The sequence below is a fragment of the Sminthopsis crassicaudata genome, chromosome 4, assembly GCF_048593235.1.
Source record: "Sminthopsis crassicaudata isolate SCR6 chromosome 4, ASM4859323v1, whole genome shotgun sequence".
Lineage (NCBI taxonomy): Eukaryota > Metazoa > Chordata > Mammalia > Dasyuromorphia > Dasyuridae > Sminthopsis > Sminthopsis crassicaudata.
The window spans coordinates 178,058,685-178,082,511 of NC_133620.1; the positions used below are offsets into that span (position 1 = coordinate 178,058,685).

At 37.5% G+C, this 23,827-nt stretch overlaps 1 protein-coding gene and 1 long non-coding RNA gene across 8 annotated transcripts in view; one reads left to right on the forward strand and one right to left on the reverse strand.

Moving 5' to 3' along the window:
- The window catches only part of SMPDL3A (sphingomyelin phosphodiesterase acid like 3A), a 98,669-nt gene extending 76,866 nt beyond the window's left edge, over positions 1-21,803 (reverse strand). For 6 of the 7 annotated variants that reach the window (XR_012489216.1, XR_012489212.1, XR_012489214.1 and 3 more), the window contains exons 1-4: positions 21,594-21,802; positions 11,106-11,319; positions 9,671-9,815; positions 4,910-5,006 (exon numbers count right to left, since the gene is read on the reverse strand). Coding sequence is in view for 1 of the 7 variants with exons in the window: in XM_074309970.1 (XP_074166071.1) it covers positions 4,910-5,006; positions 9,671-9,815; positions 11,106-11,319; positions 21,594-21,705 (568 nt within the window). In the remaining 6 variants the exon portion in view is untranslated. Of the gene's footprint in view, positions 1-4,909; positions 5,007-9,670; positions 9,816-11,105; positions 11,320-21,593 lie in introns of all 7 variants that reach the window. The other variant, XM_074309970.1, reaches the window with a different exon arrangement.
- LOC141566012 (uncharacterized) lies at positions 1,712-23,488 on the forward strand. Its single transcript, XR_012489217.1, has 2 exons — positions 1,712-1,828; positions 23,171-23,488. It is a non-coding gene; the product is annotated as an uncharacterized LOC141566012 (long non-coding RNA).
- The last annotated feature ends 339 nt before the right edge of the window (positions 23,489-23,827 follow it).

Genomic DNA, 23,827 nt, shown 5'->3' on the forward strand with positions numbered 1-23,827 from the left:
GATGGAAAATAACAATCACATCCAGAAGAGAGAACTATGATAACTGATTGTGGATCTAAGCATAGTATTGTTCACTTCTTTTTGTTTGTTTATTTGCTTTTTCTTTCTCATGGTTTTTCCCTTTTGGTTTGACTTTTCTTCACAATATAACAAATGTGGAAATATGTTTTAAAAGATTGCACATATTTGAAAACTACCTTTACATGTATTTGGAAAAATAAAATTATTGATTGGAAGAAAAAAAAGAGCAGTCAGATAAGTAAGAAAACTAGGGTAATTGTTGTTTATTGACTGTGTGAAACCTTGGGCAAGATTTTGGCCTTAATTTCCTCTCAGTTCACTTCCTGATCTAAATTTTATGAACCTATAAATGCAAAGAATAATCAAGTAACATTAGTATAGAGTTTGGACTATCTTGGAAGTTGGGCTTAATCTTTCCCAGAAAAAAAGTCATTTAGGTAGAAGAGTTTAGAGCCCATGGTGGGACATGAAACAGAGTAATGAAAATGCCTTTGTATAGTTTTTCAGGGCTGTAGGAAAAGGCATTCTTCCTAATTTAGAGCTATCTCTTTTATAATTTATTTTTGTTTGTTTGTTTCCCAAGATAGAGACCAAAATAAAATTAAAATAAAATAAAAATATAGTAAAATATGAAAAACCATGAAACTAATATAAAATGTAATAAAATCATTTTTAAAATATTCTTACAACAAAAGATTCACTAAGAACTATAGAAGGACCTTTGTCTCAATCTATCAACCAACAGATATTTATGTCAAATACTATGCTAAATGCTCTGGAAATAAATTCAAAAGAAAAACAGATGTCCAAATGTCTATAATGAGTTTACATCCTGCTAAAGAATACATGTCCACAGATAAGTAACACAGGATTTTATAAAAATAAATACACAGGGGGCAGCTAGGTAATTCAATGGATACAGCACCAGCCCTGAAGTCAAGATGACCTCAGTTCAAATCTGGCCTCAGGCCCTTAACACTTCCTGGCTGTATGGCCCTAGGCAAGTCCAATTGCCTCAGGAAAAAAAAAATTAATAATAATAAATAAATAGGTAGCTAAATAGCTCATTAGATAGAGTACCATATTCTAATTTACAATTTATCTAATTTATATCTTTTCTCAGGCACTTAGTTATGTGATCTTCGACAAATCACTTAACCTTAATATAAATAGAGAACTTTAGTTCTCTATTTATAAAATGAAAGGATTTGGGAAATCAAGAAAAATTTCTTAAAGGAGGTAAAATTTTAACTTAGCCTTGAAGGGTGCCAAGAGTTCTAAGGTGCTAAGGTGAGGAGGGAGAGCATTATAAGAAAGGGTAAAAGCACAGACAGAGATGAATGGGGAACCCAAAGTAAGAATTCCAGCTGGACTGAGGAATATGTGATGGAGAACACATATATATATATATGTATAAAATCAGCCTGGAATTATGGGCTAAGGATGGATTATCAAGGTCTTTAAATGATGAATAGAGGAGTTTGTACTTATTGTATTTTAAGACAATGTTGCTGTTTGTCCTTTTTTTCCTAAGAGGACCAATGACATCACAAATGATGTTTTGACTTGGGAATGAACTGGATTTAAATGAGGCAGAGTTGAACAAACTCTCCTAACTCCTCCTTCCTGAGTCATCCAAGTAAAGTGACAGGAAAAAAGTCAAGATGACTCGTGATGGCCCAGGATACAGTAGATGACCTCGGTGCCTTTGAAGAATGGCCAAGATCTTAGAACTCTACAACATCTGCTTCAGCTGCCTTCATGGCTATGTTGGAATAAATTGTTCTCATCCAGCCATTCCTCCAGGGTGAGTCTTCACATGCTTGGAAGAGGTTATCTTCCTTTTTCCCTTAAAGATTTGGGGCCTGATAGTCACCCCCAAACTAGTTTAGCCATCTGCCAAGACAGTTTACTGGGGGGCCATTGCACATATTACAGCTTCTTGGAGCCATGGATGAGAGTTAGATGAATCAGGTGGATTAGAGGTCCTAAGCAAACCTCACACCAGGGCTATTAATCCTCCTGAATATACAATAGGGAAGCAATGAAGTTCCTTGAGCAAGAAGTAACAAAGTCAAGCACATCTTTTTATTATTATCAATTTGGCCACTGTATAGGAGGGATAGATTGGAGAAGGGAAAACCCAGTTTAGGGAAATTAATTAGAACATAAGAGAGTGCTGGTTTGGTTTTCCTCCTGCAGTTCATTTGATAAAGTCACAGGATAAAGAGCTAATGCTTTAACTATATGTTAACAAAAGGATAATAATCCTTTGACTTATGTTGAATAAAATAGCCACAAGGAGTCATAAAGGGGAACACCCACTGGCCCAGTGAAAATTGGTGATGCCTTTGGATGGTAGGGAGAGTCCAATCCAGGAGCAGCTTTGGGAAAGAGACCCTTTTGCCCACAGCATGAGAAGGAAGGATATTTCTCTTCTCCTTGCCCTCCATTAGCCATGGAATCTAACAGCAAAGTTCTGGCCCAGTAAAAAACAAGCTTCTCCATTGGCAACAGCTAGGTAGTACAATGGACCAGTCCTTAGAGTCAGGACGATCTGAGTTCAAATCTGACTTCAGAAACTTGCTAGCTGTATGACCTTTGGCAAATCACTTGTTATCATTGACACACAGAACCAAAACAAAACAAAACAAAAACCTCTGTATTAAATCCCCATAGATAATAAGAGTTAAAGCATAGGTGAGAGAGCAAAGGCAGATACAAATACAAAGAGGTAGTTTCAAAGAACATGACATCTTGCAGTAGAGAAGAGAATAAGACATGGATTTCAAAAAGAACTAGCCCTGGTAATCAAGACAAGAGCTACTTGAGGACTCCATAAGGAAAGAAAAAGATCATGAGGTTATGTTGCCTTAGCCATGTGTTCCCAACAAACTTGTTTTGTTACTACTGTCTGGTAAGTCTGTGCCTAATTTTCTCATGGAGATTGTATTTATGGGAGCACATGCCTCATATTTATGGGGTGAAAGGAGCTTTGGAGCTACTATTTTTAACTATGTCATCTTAATAAATAACTTTGCTTTGAGCTAGTTATAACCACAAATTGTTAATAATGCTAATAATGATGGTAATGATGAGAGACTAGACATTTATGAAGACAGAAGGGAAGGAGTTGGTAGTTAAGGAAAAGTGTAAAAATATGGAGAAATGACCAAATGATGCCAGAGGACAAGAGACAGAGAGATCAGGAGCACAAAGAGATGGAAATTGTAGAAGGGCCACCTCATCCTCCCATACTGAAGAAAAAGTATGAGATGTTCATGAAATGATTTAAAACTGGGGAAAATCAAAAATTAATAAGACAGTCTCAATTGTTTCAGTGAAGTATGAATCATGGTCTTTTGCTGAAAGAAAAGAGGGAAATGAAAGTGTAGGTAACTTGAAAAGAAAATAGCTACTGGGGGGGCAGTGGATAGAGTACCAGCCTTGAATTCAGGAGGACCCGAGTTCAAATGTGCTCTCAGACACTCAACACTTCCTAGCTGTGTGACCCTGGGCAAGTCACTTAACCCCAGCCTCAAAAAAAAAAAAAAAAAAAAAAAATAGACACTGGGGACACAATGCGGAAAACAGAATTGTCAATCAAAAAAAAAAAAAAAAAAAAGGAACTGGCATGCAGTTGTAAAGATCTTTTAAGCTGTAGTAACATAAATTTTTAGTAGAACCAGTCAGCAAGGTTCTGTCACTTTCCATTAGCAGAGTTTTCTATCACTTGAGGAAGAGTAGAAATTTTAGGGATAAACTTCAAAAAGACAATAAAGCAAGAGATACAATGGTCAACAACAACCTAAAATTGAAAGGGATGAAAAAAGAAAAATGAGGCTAAGGTGGGTTGACAGCTTAGAAAACAGGGAGTTGGAGCAACTGGATTGGCAGTAAGCAGAGATAGGAAAGGCCTGCAGTTATATGCTCACAAGGAAGCCTGAATTTAGGATTGTGAAGGTAATACATTTGGAGTGACAATAAAATCAAGAATATTAACATCTTTGATTGTGGCAGAGCTTTAGTAAAGGTAAGTAAAAGTAAAGAAGAGTAAAGCTGACTACTATTTTACTAGTACTATTACTGTTGAACATCCTTCCAAGGTAGAAATGGCTTGGCTAAAGATTAGTGAGAAATTAAATATTGATTTGGGCAGGCTTGAGTCTAAAATGCAGATTATGGTACTAAAATTTTTCATATGTATGTGTGTGTAGTCACCGATATTTGTGTGTCTATGTACACACAAACACACACACATATATATAAAAGTATCAGATTGGGTATTATGGTATACTATGTGTTTATACTCATCCTTACAGGCACAATAAAATACTTCCTGCAAGTCCATTTTTAAAAGTGTAACATCTCACCATTCCATTCTACTTTGGAAAAGCTCAGCCATTTAAACTGTACATGGCTGTTAAGTCTTGCAGAATTGTAGCTGATTGGTGTTAAGTGTCTGAGACCAAATTTGAACTCAGGTCCTCCTGAATTCAAGGCTGGTGCTCTATCCACTTCGCCACCTAGCTGCCCCATGTTTACAGTTTTTAATTGTCTTGGCTACTGCACTGATTTCAGAGCTATTTTCAATTCATATTCAAATACATGTCAACTTTTGTTTCATGTGTCACAAGCTCATTTTTTCTCCAGATAATCATAAATTGAGAGACGGAGGCAGGAGACAGAACTACTTACAAGATAAACTGGTTTGTAGCAACTGTACTAAAGCAATGTTAACAACTCACAGACTTGCAGTAAAACAAGGTTGCTAGAGCTCTCTGGGACTGGTATGACACACCCAAAAAATGCAATTAATTAAGGACCAAGTACGAACCACATGTTTTCAAAGCATAGCAAAAAGGAATCTACAGTTCTTGAAATTTACCTCTCCTCAAAGTATTGATGGCTTCCTCAGTTAACCATGGTTCCCAGAAGTTTGCTACAGCTTCATACACTTTGCTGGTAGATACAGGCAGTTGATCCTGACCAAATAACATAAGGCATCATTAAATTTTCGATTAAGGTACATGGATGAAAAATATTATGGTAGAACTATTTTTAAAATTAATAACCTAACATAAGGATCATATTCTTATGGTCATAAGAACTCTAACTCATACAAAATCTTCTGATAATTTAATATAATTAGCAATGCTAATTTGATCCCCTTTGTTTCTGTAATTTACCCACAACATATCCCCTTCCAATTTACTCTAGCATGTTCTTTATCTGAGGCAATGTGATGGAGCGAGTGGGTTGTTGGACTTAAAACGGGAAGACCTGGATTCAAATATTACTTCTTAACACATATTAACTGTGTGATCCAGAGTAAACCATAAATCTTTCATATGTCTCAGGATCAAAACATCTAGAGCTAGGAAGGACTTCAGAGGTAACCTAGTCCAAATCTCTCATTTTGCAGATAAAGAAACTGAGATCAAGGGAAACTGAATGACCTGTCCAATATCATACAGATATAGTAAGCATCAGGTTGAGCTGAGTGGAAGGTGCTCCTTCCACTGTCACACTGCCATCATCCATTCCAGAATATATTTTTCTAAGATTTTACAAAGTTTTAGACAGATTATGAAGGATCTTTATCAGGTAAGGAAGTTCCCAAACTTAGGAATTCTCTATGTTGAAAAAATAAAATGGGGATAATAAATCTGCTTCTCAAATGAAATAAATGTAAAGTGCTGAACACAATGAGGGGCATACAGTAAGCATTATCTAAATATTAGCTATTATTATTATTATTTCAATACTGTCTCTTCATCTGAAGACTCTTTACATTTGTTTTCATTTTACCTTTCAAAATGGCGTGAGCTTCTAAAAGAATCCTTGACAAATGCATGATATTACTTTTATATCCATGGCGAAAAGACAGTTGTTACAATAGCATAAATAATTTTAAAACATACCACCTTAATTTTTATTTATTTTTTATTTTTATTTTTTTTGCTGAGGCGATTGGAGCTAAATGATTTGCCCAGGATCATACAGCTAGAAGTGTTCAGACAAGATCTGAACTCAGATCCTCCTGATTTAGGGCTCTACACACTGCGCCACCTAGCTGCTTCCACACCTTAATTTTAAAGAATGGAAATGTAAATTAAGACTCTATAGTTACATTCAGAATCAGATAATCATTGTAATAAATTCATATTTTGTGACATTATGCTTAAAAAAAATCAAGCTTTTTCCCTATGATTGCATGTCAGAACCAATATAGCATCCTAGTCATTGCCCAATGTGACCCAAATCATTAGCTCAAGATGATTTTTCCTAATTGCTAAATACATGATGGTAACTCCTATATTCAGGTTAAGTAATAACCAAACATCTTGTTTTAACTGAAATGAATTACCTTGTTTTGTTTTGTATCAGAGGTCAGGGTCACTTAATAGAATGTTACACAATGACATATCAAACAACTTCACTAATAATCCATGACTTAAGAACCCTAAAGCTTTCTTAGACCTTATTTGTGGCAATTAAGTGGAGATTACAGTATGCCAGGTCACTTCAGAAATGAACAGGAACTAAGACATCATGTAAGTCAACTCCCTCATTTTATGGATAAGGAAGGGAAAAAAAACTTGCTCAAGGTGACCACAAGAGGACTTCTGCAACCAGAATTAAGGATCTCTTCCTGTATCATGTTTCATCTAGTTCACCATATAGCCTTCTAGATGTGTTAAATCTATAGTCAAGAATAAAGAACTTTAGAAGCAACAGCATTAGGCTCACCCAGGATTTCTACTAGTAGAGGGGAGTGGGAAAAATCTAAAAACTAATTAAGGACTCTGAGCCAGGTTGCTTCCTTGGGTGGGAGCAAAAAGGAATCTCAAAGGCTGCCAAGCAAATACCTACCTCTTCTTGTAATGGGTGGAGATGTGAATATGTGTATGTGTTTCTGTATCTATGGTAAACATCTGCATGCTTTCAATAGACATTATACTTCTAATTCAATAGCATCTTTCTCAGACATGATTGCCTAATTATCAGCTATAATTATTTATAGACAACTCTGGAAGAAGTTGACTATGTGCTTTTCATGATGCAATTTGCATTTCTGATAATGATGGGAGGACAAAAACCATTTTAATAAAATTATCAAATGAGGGAGTGAGCCTATGAGTATGGATCACTGCACATATTGTCAAACAAAATGAAATGTTGATTATTTTTATTGTTTTTCTTGTCTTTCCTATTATCTGTTATATGAGAAGAGAGGTATATTCAGAAAGGTAAAGAGGTATATTCAGAAAGGTAACAAAAACACAAGATAAATAAAAATTGATTTTTTTTTTAAAAAGATATTAATGTGGGCAATTCAGAAAAACATAGGAAAACTTCTAAGAACTAATGCAGAGGGTAAGCAATAGCAAGAAAATGGTAAACCCATGATGAGTGTAACAATGTAAATTGAAAGAACCCCAAATAGACACCGTTTACACTGACAGATATGATTGATATTGATGTTTTTAGAAATAATATTGTGATTTCTCAAACTGAGGAATTAAAGCTTTTTTACCAAAAAGATTCATGAGCTGAGAGTTTTATGTGCTCTCAATTCCAATAGGCAATAGAATAAGTAGTATTTTGGCATTTGCTACATGTTCAAATTCTCCTTGGTACTAATTTCTCTTGCGTTTTCCAGCTTTTCTTGTCCTGGCACTTTCTAATAAATTTACATCTTGCCTCATATCCAGATTTTTTTTCATTGTTCTTTCTCTTCCATCCTCAAATAGTCATATATGACCTGACTGTGCTTTGCTTTTATGATTCCTAACCTTCTGCTTACTGCTCTCTAGCATCTCCATATATCTTAATTTCTGCTACTCTGTCTGGCTTTTGACTCTTGGTTCTAGTCTCACATTTGACCTGTGCTCTCTTCTGGACTCCAGAGTAGTTGGTAGACTTTAAGATAGCCTGACTGCAAACTATCAACTTTTCTAATCCCCATATGACTAGTTCCCTGGTCCTGCCTTACTTTTAAAATCTCTGCACTCCACAGTTCCATGGCTGACAATACTCGCCTCTAGAAGGTTTCCACTCATTTCTAAATAGAACACCAAGCATCAGAAATGTCAAATTCATAGTTTGTGGGCTTCTTGTGTCTTGCTGAAACTAGATTAAAATGTAATTAAAAAATGTTTTAACAAAATAAATTAAAATACAACATAGATGTTGATTTGTGTTATGCAGTTTTATATAAGGGAAATGAAGTTTAAATAGTTTAGGTTCTATTCAGATTATCCAAGCTTTATTGAATATTGGGAGATTTCAAAATCCTCTCTCCTCCTTGACTTTCAGACACAGTATCAAGTTGCTTCTCTTCCTATCTGATTAAGGGTTATGTCTCAGTTTATTGTTCATGGCTCCATATATAATTGTACACACTGTGTGCTTCTTAAAGTTTTGTCCATGGATCTCCCTTGGCAAATTTATTTAATCTTAGTTTCAGATACTGCCTCAATCAATGCTTATGACCACCAAATTTTTGTCTCTAGCATTCAGCTCTCTTCTGAGTTTTAGAGTCATATGACCTCCAGATGTCTTTAGAATAAATATTTCTACTTGCATATCACTGTCTGTGCCCCATGTCAAGAACTCTGTTCCACCTCACATCTTCCTCCTTGCTTCCTTCAAGTCTTAGCTGAAGTCTCACTACAAGAAATTTTCCCAGAGTGTGAAGCTCCATAATCTTTGTACCTTCCCTATGAGATTGTCTCCAAACAATTCAGTCTCTATCTTATTTGTACACAGTTAACTTTGCATGTTATTTCCTCCATCAGACTGTGAGTTTCTTAAGGGCAGGGCCTTTCCTTGCATTTTCAAGTATTTAATAAGTTCTTGTTGACTTATTAAATAGCATGCAATATTTACCACTTCAAATAAAATGTTATCAGTAATTAGCATTATTAATGTGAAGTTGGTGATTGAATCTGTTCAGAAGAGACAAGAACACATTTGAAACGAAATTGGCCAAAATGTGTCTTTTGACACTATTTAATGCCCATGTCACATTTAAGCACAAACAAAAAATACAATGAATATATAATGTGTCTTTGGATATTATCTATGGCTTTAACTTAAACAATTGTCTACTTCTGTTGAACCAAAATTCCCCCAACATCCTTCACAGCACTAAATCTTTGTCATCTGACATTTAAATTTCATTCTAGAATTTAGGAGTAATTTTAAACATATACTGCAGCAGCCTATTCAGCCACGCTTATTTAAATCTGTAGCACCTGGGAACTATCGTTGAATAACTGGAATTCTTAGATAATTCTCAAAACTAACTTCGACCAAGAGTGCCAACCAGAATGACAACCTAAAAGTTCAGGTTTATCACTTTTCCTTTCTTTCCCATCCCCAGGCACAAGCAATTTAAAAAGAAAAAGATGAAATGATCAAAAGAAATTAGATGATGAGAGTAAAAGTAACAAAAGGGGCTGTAGTGATTTCTCAAATAAATAATCAGTCTCTGAAGAACCAAGAAACTAACTCTATATTTCTCTACAAAAGCAATAGTTCATTTATTTTTGTTTATACTCCCATCCCCACTCCTTTTCCCATCAAATAGTCAAATAGATCTTTATCCCCTAAGATCATAATTGCTTTAAGATATAGTTACCTGTGGCCAGTAATCATGATTGCCCAACGCAGGAAAAACCTGGAAATTGGGAAAGAGGCTTTGGATGGTGGTTGTCATGTTGCCAATGACATTTATGACTACATCTGTAGAGAGTTCCTTTACTGGAACATGAGGAGGACTATCCCTGAAGAGAAGATAGAGTTCATTACTTAATAAAACATATGGCAATTAAAGAAAAATGGTTTAAAAGAAGTTTTTCAATCACCTTAGACACATAATGTTTACAAATCATAACATAAAAACCTGCTGCAAATAATATTGCAAAAATGTATCAGTACCAGTGATATTTTTCACTACTTCACTAGTGCAATCAATAGTTCTTTTTAAACCTTCTCTCTTTTACATACTGAGTTTTCCCATCTGTAAAATTGGAATAACAACAACAATCACATATATTTCATAGGGTTTTTGCAAAGATTAAATGAAATAATATATGTAATGTCCTTTGCTAATCTTAAAGTAGAACAGAAAATGAATAGCTGTCATTAATGATTCTTTCAGAAGAAAGTTAGTCCAGAGGGACCAGAGAAATAAAAACCAAAGGAAAACATCTAAATGTGAAAAACCAAAAGGGTATAGGGGAGAAACATAAGGTAAAAGCTGTAAAGTTATGGACTTAGAAGGACAGTTGAAGAGGAGAAAATACCAAAAAGAGAAACTGTTTTGACTAATTCCAAAGGGTATAATAAAGCAATCAAAAAGAGACGGCAGACATAAAAATATGGACTTATTGTTTAAAAAAAAAAAAAAAAAAGTTCCCAAAAACTAGAGCTCTTCAAAAATGAAATGGACCACCTTAGTAGACAGTGGAATCTGTCTGGAGATCTTTAAGCAAATAATGGATGAATACTTGGGATAGGGGGTGGGGGACAATTGTAGTGGGCAACCCTATTTGAGTCCTGGTTGGTCTAGGTAACTTCTAAGGTCTTTTCAAACTCTTGGATTCTGAGAACATGACAATTTCTGGTTTCTGACTTTTTTGGGGTACAAGACACCTAAGCATACATTCATGACAGGAGTAATATAGAAAGAAATATAATATAGAAAATTATTTTAAAACATATCCAATGGCTTCTTATAAGCACTATCAACACAATGATAAAGTATATTTAATATTTTCTCTAAGACACATTTTCCAAAGACTTTGAGAAATTTTTAGTATTTCACAATATATCATTTAATAATATCAAAATGTATAGTAAATTATCTTACACAAAGAGTAGCTTCTATAATATTTCTTAGCATTTCTAAAAGAAGAATCTTAATTTTATATAGTGTTATGGAAACAAATACATGTAAAGCATTAAAAAACATATTTCATATAACATCTTCATAAGTCATTTGCTATTCTGTTGAGTCATTTCATAAAGTAGACACCATGTAAATTCTAGCTGCTATTGGCTTGATCACTTACCCAGTCCATATCATGAAAGATGCTTGTTGTCCAGAACTCTTAATGAAATTAAATGCTGACAAAATGAGCTGGTATGGAGAATCACAGAGAAAATCTCCAAATGGCCCAGGGTTGGAAGCATTTGCTCCATGGGATGATGAGCATACTTTTGTGTGGTCCTCAGTGATGTGGTATGTAGGGTCTAGATGTAAGTCAGTCACATGCCAAAACTGTCCTATAAATCGAAAGGAAATATTGTTGAAACTCTTCTGCTTCTAAGCTCAATTTTACACAATTTTGTAAGAAATTGAAAGCATTTCTTCACACATTGGTGGAGAAGTTCTAAGTCAGCAACATGTTCCTGTGCCCTACAGTTAAATGCAATCTTCCCATGTAAGTAGATGAGGAAACAGAACAGTTGGAAGAAATGACTTGGCTTACTGACTCATAAACTTGGGTCACAATGTTGGGTTCAGAGATATCATAAATATGTAAGAACCTAATTTGCATAATGAAATATATGGAGACACCCTTGTAACAAGATACTACTTTGTATCTTAATATAATGTTTCTGTGAAAGATTTATGATTTGAAAATTATTCTCTAAGTATGACTATGACATTTTTCCAGATAAAAAAAATTTATAAGGAAAGGTAATATGATTTGCCCAGTATCATATACTGAGTTAACAATAGAGCTTGGACCTGTCTCCTACTTTCTCATCTAGAGTTATATTTAAGATTACCAAAAATTGAATGCAATTTTTAGAGAAGTTTCCCTGTAGGATTCATGAAAGCTCCCTAGTAGCTGCCCATTATCTAGGTTTTTCTACTATTTAACTTAGCAAGAGAAACAGTTGTAAGGGAGGAATGTCCAATACTGCTTCACTGGAGCAGTTGAGAACTGCAACAGGATGCTCACATTAACCATGATTTAATACTACTACCCCTACCAGGAAATTATCCCAAGGGTCAAAGCCATTACATTTAAGAATGTAATAAGAGACTCCACTCAGGCCAGCCACAACCAACTGTATGAAACACAAGAGTTTCAAGTATATGTGTGTATACCTACTGTATATTGAGATACATCAAAATATCATTTTATTACTGTTACTCTGAACAATGTCAATTCTTGCTCTTGGTTTTTCTCTATCACTATCACTGACATATTCCAATTTAGTTAGCCAGCAGAGTGAATAGAGATTCTAATCTGACCAGAGTTTAAATCCAGCCAGATACTTAAGAACTATGTAACCATGGGCTAGTCACTTAAATTCTCTCAGTCTCAGTTTCCCCATCTAAAAAGGAAGTCAATAACAGCACCTACCTGCCAGGGTTATTGTGATCATGAGACAATATTTTTAAAAGGCTTTGAAAAGTTTAAAGCACATGACAAATGCTAGCTATTTGTAGAACCACAGAATTTTAGAGTTGAATGAAATATTAGCAATCACACTAATTTTACAGAGGAAAAAAAAAGCCTAGGATACATAACCACATAAGAGGGCTAAGTTCACAGCAAGACTGGAGTTAGAACTAAATCTAGTTCAAGCAGTGCCCTTTTACAACATTACAAAGAAAATGGCATAGAAGGGGTATTTATAACTAGAGTAAATAAATGAATGAAATATTTATTTAGAAATTACTAGGTGCAAAGCACTGCTTTGAGGTCTGAGGATACAATTATAAAACTAGGACAGTCTCTGCTTCCAAAGAGCTCTCATTCTAATGGGGGTGACAACTCATATGAAAGGTTTCAGCTTCAAGTTAGATGGAAATCTCCCATAGTCCTTAGGGTATAGTGCCAAAGCAGATATCCCTGCCTGCTTCTTTAATGTTTCCACTTTAGAGAAATGCTTTTAGTTTTCCCTGTTGAACCATATGACAATGCCAAAGACTGACCACCAACAGTCACCAGAAACCTTTACTGGTCAATTAATGATTCCCTATGTACAATTATGAGAATGTTGATTCATAATATTGGTCTCTACTCCAAAACTATGACATGTTAACTCGTTTTTAAACTAACACAAATTCCCCAACACACAGAAATTTGAAAAAAAATCTAGTATTACCTTGAAGACAGCTTATCTTTAGGATATTAGGTATCACAATTTTTAAAATAGTTTTTATTTACCAAATATATGCATGGGTAATTTTACAACATTAACAATTGCCAAACCTTTTGTTTTAATTTTTCCCCTCCTCCCCCCCCAGATGGCAGGTTGACCAATACATTTTAAATATGTTAAAGTATAATATAATATATGTATACATGTCCAAAACAGTTGTTTTGCTATACAAAAAGAATTGGACTTTGAAATAGTGTACAATTAGCCTGTGAAGGAAATCTAAAATGCAGGTGGACAAAAATTGAAAGATTGGGAATTCTATGTAGTGGTTCATAGTCATCTCCCAGAGTTCTTTCGCTGGGTGTAGCTGGTTCAGTTCATTACTGCTCTATTGGAACTGATTTGGTTCATCTCATTGTTGCAAATGGCCTCATCCATCAGAATTGATCATCATACAGTATTGTTGTTGAAGTATACAACGATCTCCTGGTTCTGTTCATTTCACTTAGCATCAGTTCATGTAAGTCTCTCTAGGCCTTTCTGAAATTATCCTGTCGGTCATTTCTTACAGAACAATAATATTCCATAATATTCATATTAGGTATCACAATTTATAAGAGGTTAGTAGGAGATGGAGAGGGAATCATTAACTAAGTTGAATTTTCAATCATTACTTTACTTATGCATTACTGAATAAAATACCTATTGCTCTTACTACATATGATTACATAATCATACTATGACATAAAGTTACTAACTTGTTGTCCATGTTCTGAAAGAATTTTTAGTGCAGACTTAAATTCACTTTCTTATAAAAGAGCCCTGTATGAACCTGACAGCTCTCTGAGTTTTATTTTACTTTTCTGCAAAATGAGCTTGTTAAATTAGATGGTTTCTAAGATCAATATAATTGGAAGCAATTATATTATTGACTATGATATATTGACTATGACATTCTACTTCTAGAAAACTATGTAGATGCAAAAAATAACTGAAATGCAATGAGGTGTCAACCTTGTTAAAAAAAGGAGTGTAGGCATGAACATTCATATTTTATCGATGAGAAAACTGGAGAAGCAAGATAAGTAATTTGCCCAAAATTAGTCCAAGATAAAACCTTAAGTGGATAAAAATGCACTTGTTTCAACTTCACATCATCTTATCTCTCTTCTCATTTTTAACCTTCTAATTTGCTACTGATTTTTGTAATTTTTCCAATAAGTCAATGATTTTGAAATGATTCCCACATAAATTATGACTGCCTGCCTGTTAGAATACAATTAATTTCACTTGTGGTGACATTATTCAGTGTTTGCCATTTCAGTGTTGCAAATGGAATAATAAATACAAAGTATAAACTCTGAAAAGCTATGAATTCATACTATTATCTTGATTTCCTTAAAAAAAAAAACTTCATGTTTTACTCCAGAGGAAATAGATTGCAACTGAACCTTCTACATCAAATGAATAGTCAAGTCAGGTTTGCACTTTTAGAATAACAGTTTGGCAGCTTTATGTATAGAAGATAATTTGTAGAAAGAAGAGAGTGGAAGGAAAAGCAATTTAAATAATCTAGGGAGACATGAGGAGGGCCTGAACTAGGGTTGTGACTGGGTAAGAGAAAAGAGAAGGGAACAGACAGATGTGTAGTTAGAGAGAAATAAAGAGACTTAGGATTATCTCTTTTCATTCCTCTCTTTTTACTATTAGAAGACACTGTTTTCCAGAGATAAGGCCCAGCAAACAGGCTGTGCCCTAAGATTGCCATTACAACAATCCTTTGCTCTTATCTTCTGAGTGAGCTCTGCTACAGCAAAATTACAGAATTGTTTCAAACCAGCCCCAGGTAGTCCCTGAGCTCAAATACTTATAAGAATTACATTTCAGTCTTAAAGTCCTGCTATAAGTCGAACTTGCCTTCATTGTTGCTGTTATCCCTTCACATCCTTGGCTACAACAGACTGCTTGTTTCTTTCTCTTGGCACTACTCTGTCTATCAAGGCTCAGCATCTATATACTATGGGTCACAGAGCATGTATCTAGTTCCCCCTTTTTACTCCCAACAGAATAAAGAAAGCTTTTTTATGTTATTTTATCTTTTGAATTAACAATTGGAGTATTACCTCTGTGAGCTCTTTGGTATTTTTCAGAGTTAACAACTGTTGCATTACCTTTGTGACTCTCTGTTGATTTATTTTCTGGGCTTGACAAAATTAAGGCTGAAGAGAGACATACAGACAGACAAAGATCTGAGTCACCTACCTAAGAGAAAATAACTAAATGCATAGAGTTCAAGTTGCTAAAAGAAAGGAGGGGAAGAAGAGGATAAGGACAGTTATACCCACAACAGGAAGTAAATATATGAGGTAATAATATGAAGTATATGAAGTAAGTATATGAACATCATACAGCAAATGTCTGAAAATTGGCTAGAAACATAAGGAAAAAACTAAGAGAAAACAGTGACAGATGAAAATGTTCAATGAAGAGAGTGATCAACAGTGTCAAATGCAGCAGAGGAAATGGACTGGAGAAAAACTTTTAGAATTAGCAAGTAAGAGACCATCAGTAAATTTGGAGAAAGCAGTTTCAATTGAGTAATGAAGCTAGAAGCCAGACTGTAATAAATTGAAAAGAGTAAATTGAGAAGAAGCAATAAGTATAAACATCTTTTCATAAAAGTTTGTGAAAAGAAGAAATAAAAGATGACAGATCGCTTGAGTGGATGGTAGAATCAAGTGTGAGTTGTTTTTTGTTTGGTTTTGTTTCTTTTTGTTTTAAAGAGGAGAGAGATCTTGCATGCTTGCAGGTAGCACAGAAGAAATAATCTGTCAAAGGAGGGAATGAGATCAAGGAATAAAAAGAAAGATTGGCGTTAGTATGTAATGCATCAGGAACTGGTGTAAAAGAGAGAATGAGTGATGAAACCAAAGAGATTGCTTAAAAAGTAAAAGAAAGAACTCACAGAGAATAGGATCTTATTTTCTCAATAAAACATGAAAGATTCTCTGCTGAGAAGAGGGTGGGAAGAGAGTTGTTAGAAGAGAGAAGAGAAGGTTTGGAGCATTCTCTCTATAGGAAATGAAATAGAGACTGCATTAGGAAAGGGGGGGAAAAAAGATTGTCAGGCAGCAGTGAGTATACACAACTGAGATTGAACAATATCAATTAGTAGTGGATCTATTCAGCAAAGTAATTTCCTCCAGCACTTTTTAGTACTCGAATAGTGGTAACTGATGGAGATAATTCAGGGCTAGAGTTAGGCAAAGCAGGCCTAGTGATAAGAAAAAGATGCAAAGGATTCAAGAACAGAGAAAAGTGTCAAGAGGAAGAAAACTCTCGGGAACATACAAAGTTTAGATTGCACATCAAACTTACCCTGATAGAAATACACTACATGCTTCAATAATACAAAAATAGCATGGAAAAATAGTATGGCAAAACTGAAGTAAGGTATGGTTATTACAGACTGTGGAGATTAAATAAGAAAGGATTTAGGGAGGATGTCTAATCTAGATTTAAAAGATTTATAGTAACATAAAGTAGAGATGTGAAAAGGAGAAAGGAGAAAAAAAAAGAAGAGAAGAAAATGGAAGTAGAGCAGGGAGAGAAAAGAGAAAAGAGACAGATAAAAGGAGGTTAAAAAGGATAGGCTTCACACAAGATTCAAATTAGAAGCCTGCTTTATAATTTACTTTTAAAAGAGTGTCCAGGGGCACTGATTCGTAAAATGATTTGCCCAGATCTATATCTGATCAGTGGACCCAGATGCCTATGAAGGAGAAAGTGAGGCAGGTGACCTCACACAGGGTTCCCTCACCTCAATCCAATTCATTTATGAAGTGTATGAGACTCACAGTTCTTAGTCAAAGAGATTCTCTTTGTCACAAGTTTCTTTATACCATAGTTGACAGGCTAGTCTCCAGAGGAAGTCTAGAAAATGAAAAATGGTTCAGGAAGTGTTTCTATCCCGAAAAGTTGGGGCTTAGTAAAATTATAAAGGAAAATTATAAGGAAGATCACAATTTAGTTAAGGAACAACAGCTTTTACAGAAGTTAGGATGGGGAATGTTACACGAGACAAATAAGGAGCAACAGATAAGAGGTTTTAATTGCTCCACATTCCTTAGCTAGGTATGTAGCTTTTATTTGTCTGCGTTTATTAGCTATTTATGCAGTTTTGAGTAAACCTTGGACTATTACCCATAATCTCCCCACCTTCTGTCTTTTGGGGAGAAGAAATTCTGGGGACAAAGTCTAGAGATACATCACTTCTGTGTTACAGCATCACTTCCCAAAGCTAAATACTAATTGTACAGTCAATATATCAGAGCCAAGTTTTGCATACTTGTCTATTTGATTCCAAGGCCCCAAGGCCTCAAGGCCTCAATTTATTACACTCACTCTACCATCCCTTAAGAGTATAGAGAGGATTAATATAAAAGACAAGGTGGCATCAAAATTACTTTAGCTCTTGTTTGTTCTTCATTTTTGAAGAGGACCAAAATCAAGGAGGTGATGCTATGACATGCAAGTCAATTGGGTTTAAATGAAGGAGGGCTGTGCAATCTCACCTGCCTCACCTTTAACTCCAGAGCCATAGGGGTCCAGTGGCCAGATACAGATCAAAATGACTGGAGATGGCCCTGGATGAAATGGGAAACCTTGACCTAAGGTCTTCAACAGGACCCAAACTGAGACTGTACCCATTCAGTGATTAAAATTAGGTAGCAATTGAGGAAAAGCATCTCTCCAAAAGCCTGGTCCCAAAAAATCTAAATAAGAATGAATAAATCTGAGAAGGGAAGACTCTCTGGGTTTCTGGCCAAAAACAGAAAAGATTGCTATTTACATTAGGACCCAAACAAAAACCAAATTGGGCTTGGCTTAGGACTTATAGGTGACCAATTAGAATCAGATTGCTTTTGGTTTAAGGTCAGGTTCTTAAGAAATCAAGCCAGTAAATTTCCAAGATATCTTGGAAGGTTTCAGAAGTGCAAAAGAAGAAAAAATATGCTTTTAAAAGTATCTGTAGGTAAGGTTATAATACCTTATATGGACAGATGGAGGGAAATAGGGAGGGAAGAAAGAAGGGAAGGGAGGGAAGGAAAGGGAAGGAGGCAAAGAAAGAAAGAATGAGTTTTCCAAATAACTAATTCCAGCCCAGCTTTGCTCACAGAGGCTGTTATTTGTCCTTCATTCTCTAAGAGGATCATGAAATCAGGGAGATAATGCCATAATATGCAAGTGAGTTGGATTTAAGTGAAGGAGGTCTGTGCAAAGTCACCAGTCTCACTTTCCCCTCCAGAGCCATTTGGATCCAGTGGCAAGATAAAGATCAAGATGCCTGGAGATGGCCCATCCTTTTCAGCAGGCAAAAGTGGGCCAGCAAAGATTTTTGAGGGGAGAGACAATCCTATCCAAATATTTCCCTACTAATGCTCTCAAATTCAGAAGCCCTATGATCTAGAGTCAGGGTTGTTATTGTTATTCAATCCGGTCTAACTTTTTGAAAGCCCCCCTAGGGTTTCCTTGGTAAAGATACAGGAATAGTTTGTGATTTCCTTCCCCATCTTATTTGATAGTTGAGGAAATAGGATTAAGTGACTTGCTTAGGGTTGGAGAGAAAACACCAAAACTCTGAAAAATCCTTAAAGGAGAAAACCTCCTAGGACTCTGCCTCAGGGAGGGGACTCCACCCCTAGCACAAACAGTTTTCACCTTAGTTATCTGGCTGAGTCCAGAAACCCATTGAATAAAATTCAAATTCTAACCCAGGCTGAAATCCAGCCAGGAGCCAACTTAGGACTCCACTTACAAGCCCCCTTCAGCTTGTAGCCAAAGCTCCCTATTATAAAAGAGCCAGACCTGAGCCTTCTCTTTGCAGAGGTCCCAAACACGACAGCCTTATGCCTGGCATGCCAAGGATCTCTGCCCACTAGAACACTGTTTCCGGTGCCCTCTTATCCGTATCTTCAAACTTTACTAACTAGACTTTACTTCCAAACCCCATAATAAACCTCTTTTATTAATCTAGGTTTTCGGGTCTGTAAATTCCTTTACAGAGGACTCTTGTGCCACCACTAGACCTCATTTAACTCAGTCTCCTTGCACCGAATCCAAAAAGGTTGCAGGGGAGCTCCACTTGACTCCCTGTACCCCGAACCTGCCACTAGACCTCAATTAAACCCTAATTTCATTTAGGTACCTCCAATTCTAAACCTCATCAGGGTCACACAGTTATAAGTGTCAGAGGTTGGATTTGAATTCAAAAAGACGATTCTTGACTCTAGGCCCACTCTATCCATTGTGCTAACTAATTGCCTAGAGAGCAAAGAAACTTGTGTTCAAATTCTGGCTCTGAACTTTAATTTTAGTGACAGAAAAAGTACTGGATTTCAAGTCAGGGAACTCAAGTTCAAATCCTGTGTGACCCTGAACAAGTCGCAGCTCTGGACCACTGTTAGCTCATCTATAAAATGAAGGCGTTCTGATAGAAAGACTTCTCCGATTAGTTCCCATTCTAACTTATGAAGTTATGACCCTTAGCTCTGACACTTTTGACTAATAAGCATGGACAAGCATAGATCTAACCCTTGCTCATCAAACTTCAATGGCTCATTACCATAAAACATAAACTCTAACTCGACTCTTCTAAATCTGGTCCTAGCCTCCCTTTCCAGGTTTTATTGCATGTTGCTTCCCCTCGTAAACTGGCGGCTTGCTGGCCAAACTAGTTTTCTTGTCATTCATTAAACGAGCTAGTTCATCTCCCATCCCCATATCCTTGGACCTCCTCACCTGCAGTATTCTCCCTCCTCACTTGGGACTCCTGGCTGCCTTTAAAGCTCCTTCAAAAAAACTTCCATGGTTTCTCCACTCTTCAGTAAGCTGAATCACTGTTTTTTACATATGTCCTGAATTTACTTACCTATGAATTCTTGGTACCCCTAGGGGAGAATGTTCCAAGAGGTTGGCTTTTCTATACCTCTAACCTAGAAGAGGGATTGGTATATAATATAGGTGAATATATGACGGTGATGTGCACACCTACATAAAACCTGGCAGCACTTCTCTGGATTTACTAACAATACTTGACAAAATAGGAGCGAGGGGGTAAGTAATGAAACTGACAGCCGTAAGAAATACTGGTCTTTTTTTTTTTTTTGTAAATGTTCACCTTGAGTAGTAATCATACACAACTGCTGCATTAGCACTTAGGCCAGGGGTTCTCAAACTAGGCCCCACACCCGCAGAGGACGTTTATGCGCCCACGGGGTTATAGCAAATGGGCTGAGCCCCTCAGCCCCTCAGGAGACAGAGAACTGGCCCCTATTAGAAAAGTCTGAGGACCACTGACTTAGGCTGATCCTTCCTGCAAACCTGGGCCAAGTTTAGCTTTCCTTTCCCCAAAAGAAGAAATGAGCACTGTTCACTGAGCCACGGTTTAACTAAGTCCCTACAATCAGAGTGATGAGCTCTTTTATACTGTGAAATTGCATCTTTAAATCTCAAAGAAGACTTCAAAATGGCCAGAGCACCGACTTCAGAGGGCCTCCGGTATGTGGGCTCTGCTCTCCCCCAGGATCCCGCCCCGTGTTGCTATGGAACAGGTGCTCCGTGCCCTTTCAGAGCCACAAAAGCGCCGCTAACACCTGGGACATCACCGGAGACGCTTTCTGGTCAGGTCCATCACTGCAGTGGAGAAAGGGCTCGCTTTCTCGCCGGAGGCGCGGAGTCACCGGGGCTAGGCTGACAGGGGGGAGCGCGCGGCCCCAGCCCCTCACACAAGAAAGATATGGAAGCGTTTTCTTCCAGGCTAACCACTGCACGCGCGTGCTTCTGGGGGACTTCCGCTGTGGGAAGAGCTCCGGGAGCGGGGGCGGGGAGGACGGAGAACGCCTCGGTCAGGAGGCGGTATTTTCCCCAATTTTTCCTCCTCCTCTGAGGAACTGGATGAGTAAGGAGAAAGCTTTCTAGTTTTCGACTTCCGGAAAGGTTCGTGGTGGTAGAAGGGTGATTGCACATGTAAAAACAATGGAAAGTCGGAGCTGACCACTCGGTGTTCGCGCTTAGCAGAGTTCGTTTCGTTTTATTTGACTGAGTTGGCAGGACCCCAACCCCCGTAGCTCCTTCCCGACCTGTGGGTAAGCAGGCTGGCGGACGGGGGCACCCCCCTTTCCCTTCTCATTTCTTTCCTTCCCTCCCCCGAACTCGCTTTCTCCCTCCACTCCCCCTGTGCTCCCTCCTGCGGTCCGGCCGTCCTTCTGTCTTCTCTCTGCCCAGGCCTTACACACGTCCGAAGTGCTCCCCTTCCCCCCCTTCGGCTGAAATGAAGGCGGGGAATGAAGAAAACTTTTAAAAATAACAAATATACAGCACCCACGCTCCTTGTTCCAGAGCCAGCCATGAGGGAGGGATGGCCCAGCACTTACCCACCGCAGGGCCCGGCGTTCGGGGCGCAGGGGCAGAGTTCCCGACCGGGAGAACGAAGGCCAGGCAGAAGTGCAGGCAGCGTGCCCACCAGAAGGCGCCCCTCCGCTCCATAGCCCGGACCCGGCGCTCGGAGGCTGCCCGGGAAGCTCGCGCCGCTGGGCTAGTTAAGCTCGGGCTCCGGGTCAGGGCCCTGGGGGTGGGGTGGGAAAAGGAGGAGTTTGCGGGAGGCTCTGTCACGTGTAGCCTGAGAAGTGGACTTGGGGCGAAGGGCAGCGTTAGCCCCGGAGCTACCTGTGAGGTGGGGGGGGTCGGACCGTGGGAATCACTTCATATTCTGACCACACAAGCATTTGATTTTATTATATGCTGGGCGCTGTGTTAGATTATGGGGGTGTATTACGAAAGAGAGTCCTTGCTGTTATAGAGTTCAGTCTAATGAGACAACGAGCAAAAAAAATATTTACCAAAAACATATCTCTTCTGTGAGTTGTTTGAATTTCTTAAAAGAAAAAACCCTCGCAAAACACCTCCTGGCCTTTGCAAATTGGCTACAATACAGGGTTGGAATGGAAAAGGTCGGGGATCTCTTCAGTGGAGCAGTCAAGAAGTTTATAATGGGGGTATTAGGTTTTTTTTCTCCCAGAAACCCTTTGAGGCAAGTTAGTTACTGAATCTAATAAGGGTGTGAATCTCCCATTTCTTAATCATACGGTTTAGTGACTGTTTTGTGGTGAGACTGAAAAGTTCTAAAGATCGCAAGCCCCTACATTTAATTATCGCAATGAGGAAATGCTTTCGGAAAGAAAATGTCTCCTTTTTTTTCTTTGGGAAAGTGCATTCATTTCCCATCAAGGAAAAGGTTCTTTTCTCCCGGTGTCATCTATGGGTGTTACTGTGAATGGGGCCTTGAAAGGGAAACCAAAGCTTCTCAGGGCTATGTTTCAAGTCCAGCCAGGGACACGCTGAAACAATGTTCAAACTTGTAAAAAGTATCAAACTTCTTTCTCACTGTAGGGTAAAAATAATAGTCGGAAACCCAGAAAAGGAACTTTGGAATTAAAGGTGTGTGTAGGAAAGTGTTTGAGCAATAAAATCTAGGAAAGAAACAACAAGTTTCAGAATAGCAAAATAAGAAAGTCCATATTGATTGACAACTGGAATTCAAGTCAATATAATATTGCCTACAATCTGTGAGACAATCTATATTACAAAATGAATGTCCATCCATAAAAGGCATATTTTAAATCAGTGGCCCTCAAACTTTTTTAAATAGGGGGCCAGTTCACTGTTCCTCAGACTGTGGGAGGGCCAGACTATAGGAAAAACAAAACCTCACACTCAGTCTCTGCCCCTCAGCCTATTTGCCATAACCCGGTGGGTGGCCTAAACGTCCTCTGCGTCCTCTGCGGTCCGCATCTGGCCCACAGGCCGTAGTTTGAGAACCCCTGTTTTAAATAGTTTAAAATTCTGTGCTTCTTTCCCACCTCTCTCATACCAATTTATTACCTTCTCTGTCTAATCTAATTGTGCCTATGATATATACATTTATTAATTGTAGATCTCTATTTCTTCCCAGAAAAATTGGATCAACAATGGCTGGCTATATTGATGCTGAAAACAAATAGGAGATGATATCCTGCCTTCCATTAGCCTGTGACTGGGTCATGCTTGCTGAGTACTGCTACACATCTTTTTAGTACATTTTAGACATTGCTATATCAGAACTTCTATACCAAATTGCTCTTGCTTTGGAGTTTATCACTACTATTCTCACAGTACATACCTACAGTGACATAAAAAGGAATTAGTTTCTTGACAATGCTTAGAGGCAATGTGGTATGGTAGAAAGGTCAGTAAAGGTGAAACAACTAGAATAAAGATCTGAGTTTCTTTACCTCTGCTCCATTTATTGGGTTTGTGACTGCAGGTAAGTTTCTTCTCTGAGAATAATTTTTTTCTTATTTAAAATGGAGGTAATATTGTTCATCATTCTTGAAAGGGACCAGTCACATCACAAGAGCTATATCGTGATTTGCAGTTGAATTAAGCCAGAGCTGTCCAAAGTCCTTACTTTCTCTTCCAGTCATTAAAATCCATTGGCAAGCCAAAAGTCAAGATAACTAGTGATTGCCTAGGATGCAATAAGTGCCTTTGGCCTCAAAGGGTATATATAGCTTATCCTGCTTTTAAATATGTTGTATAAAGAAAATAAGAACTAAAAAAAAAACATTAC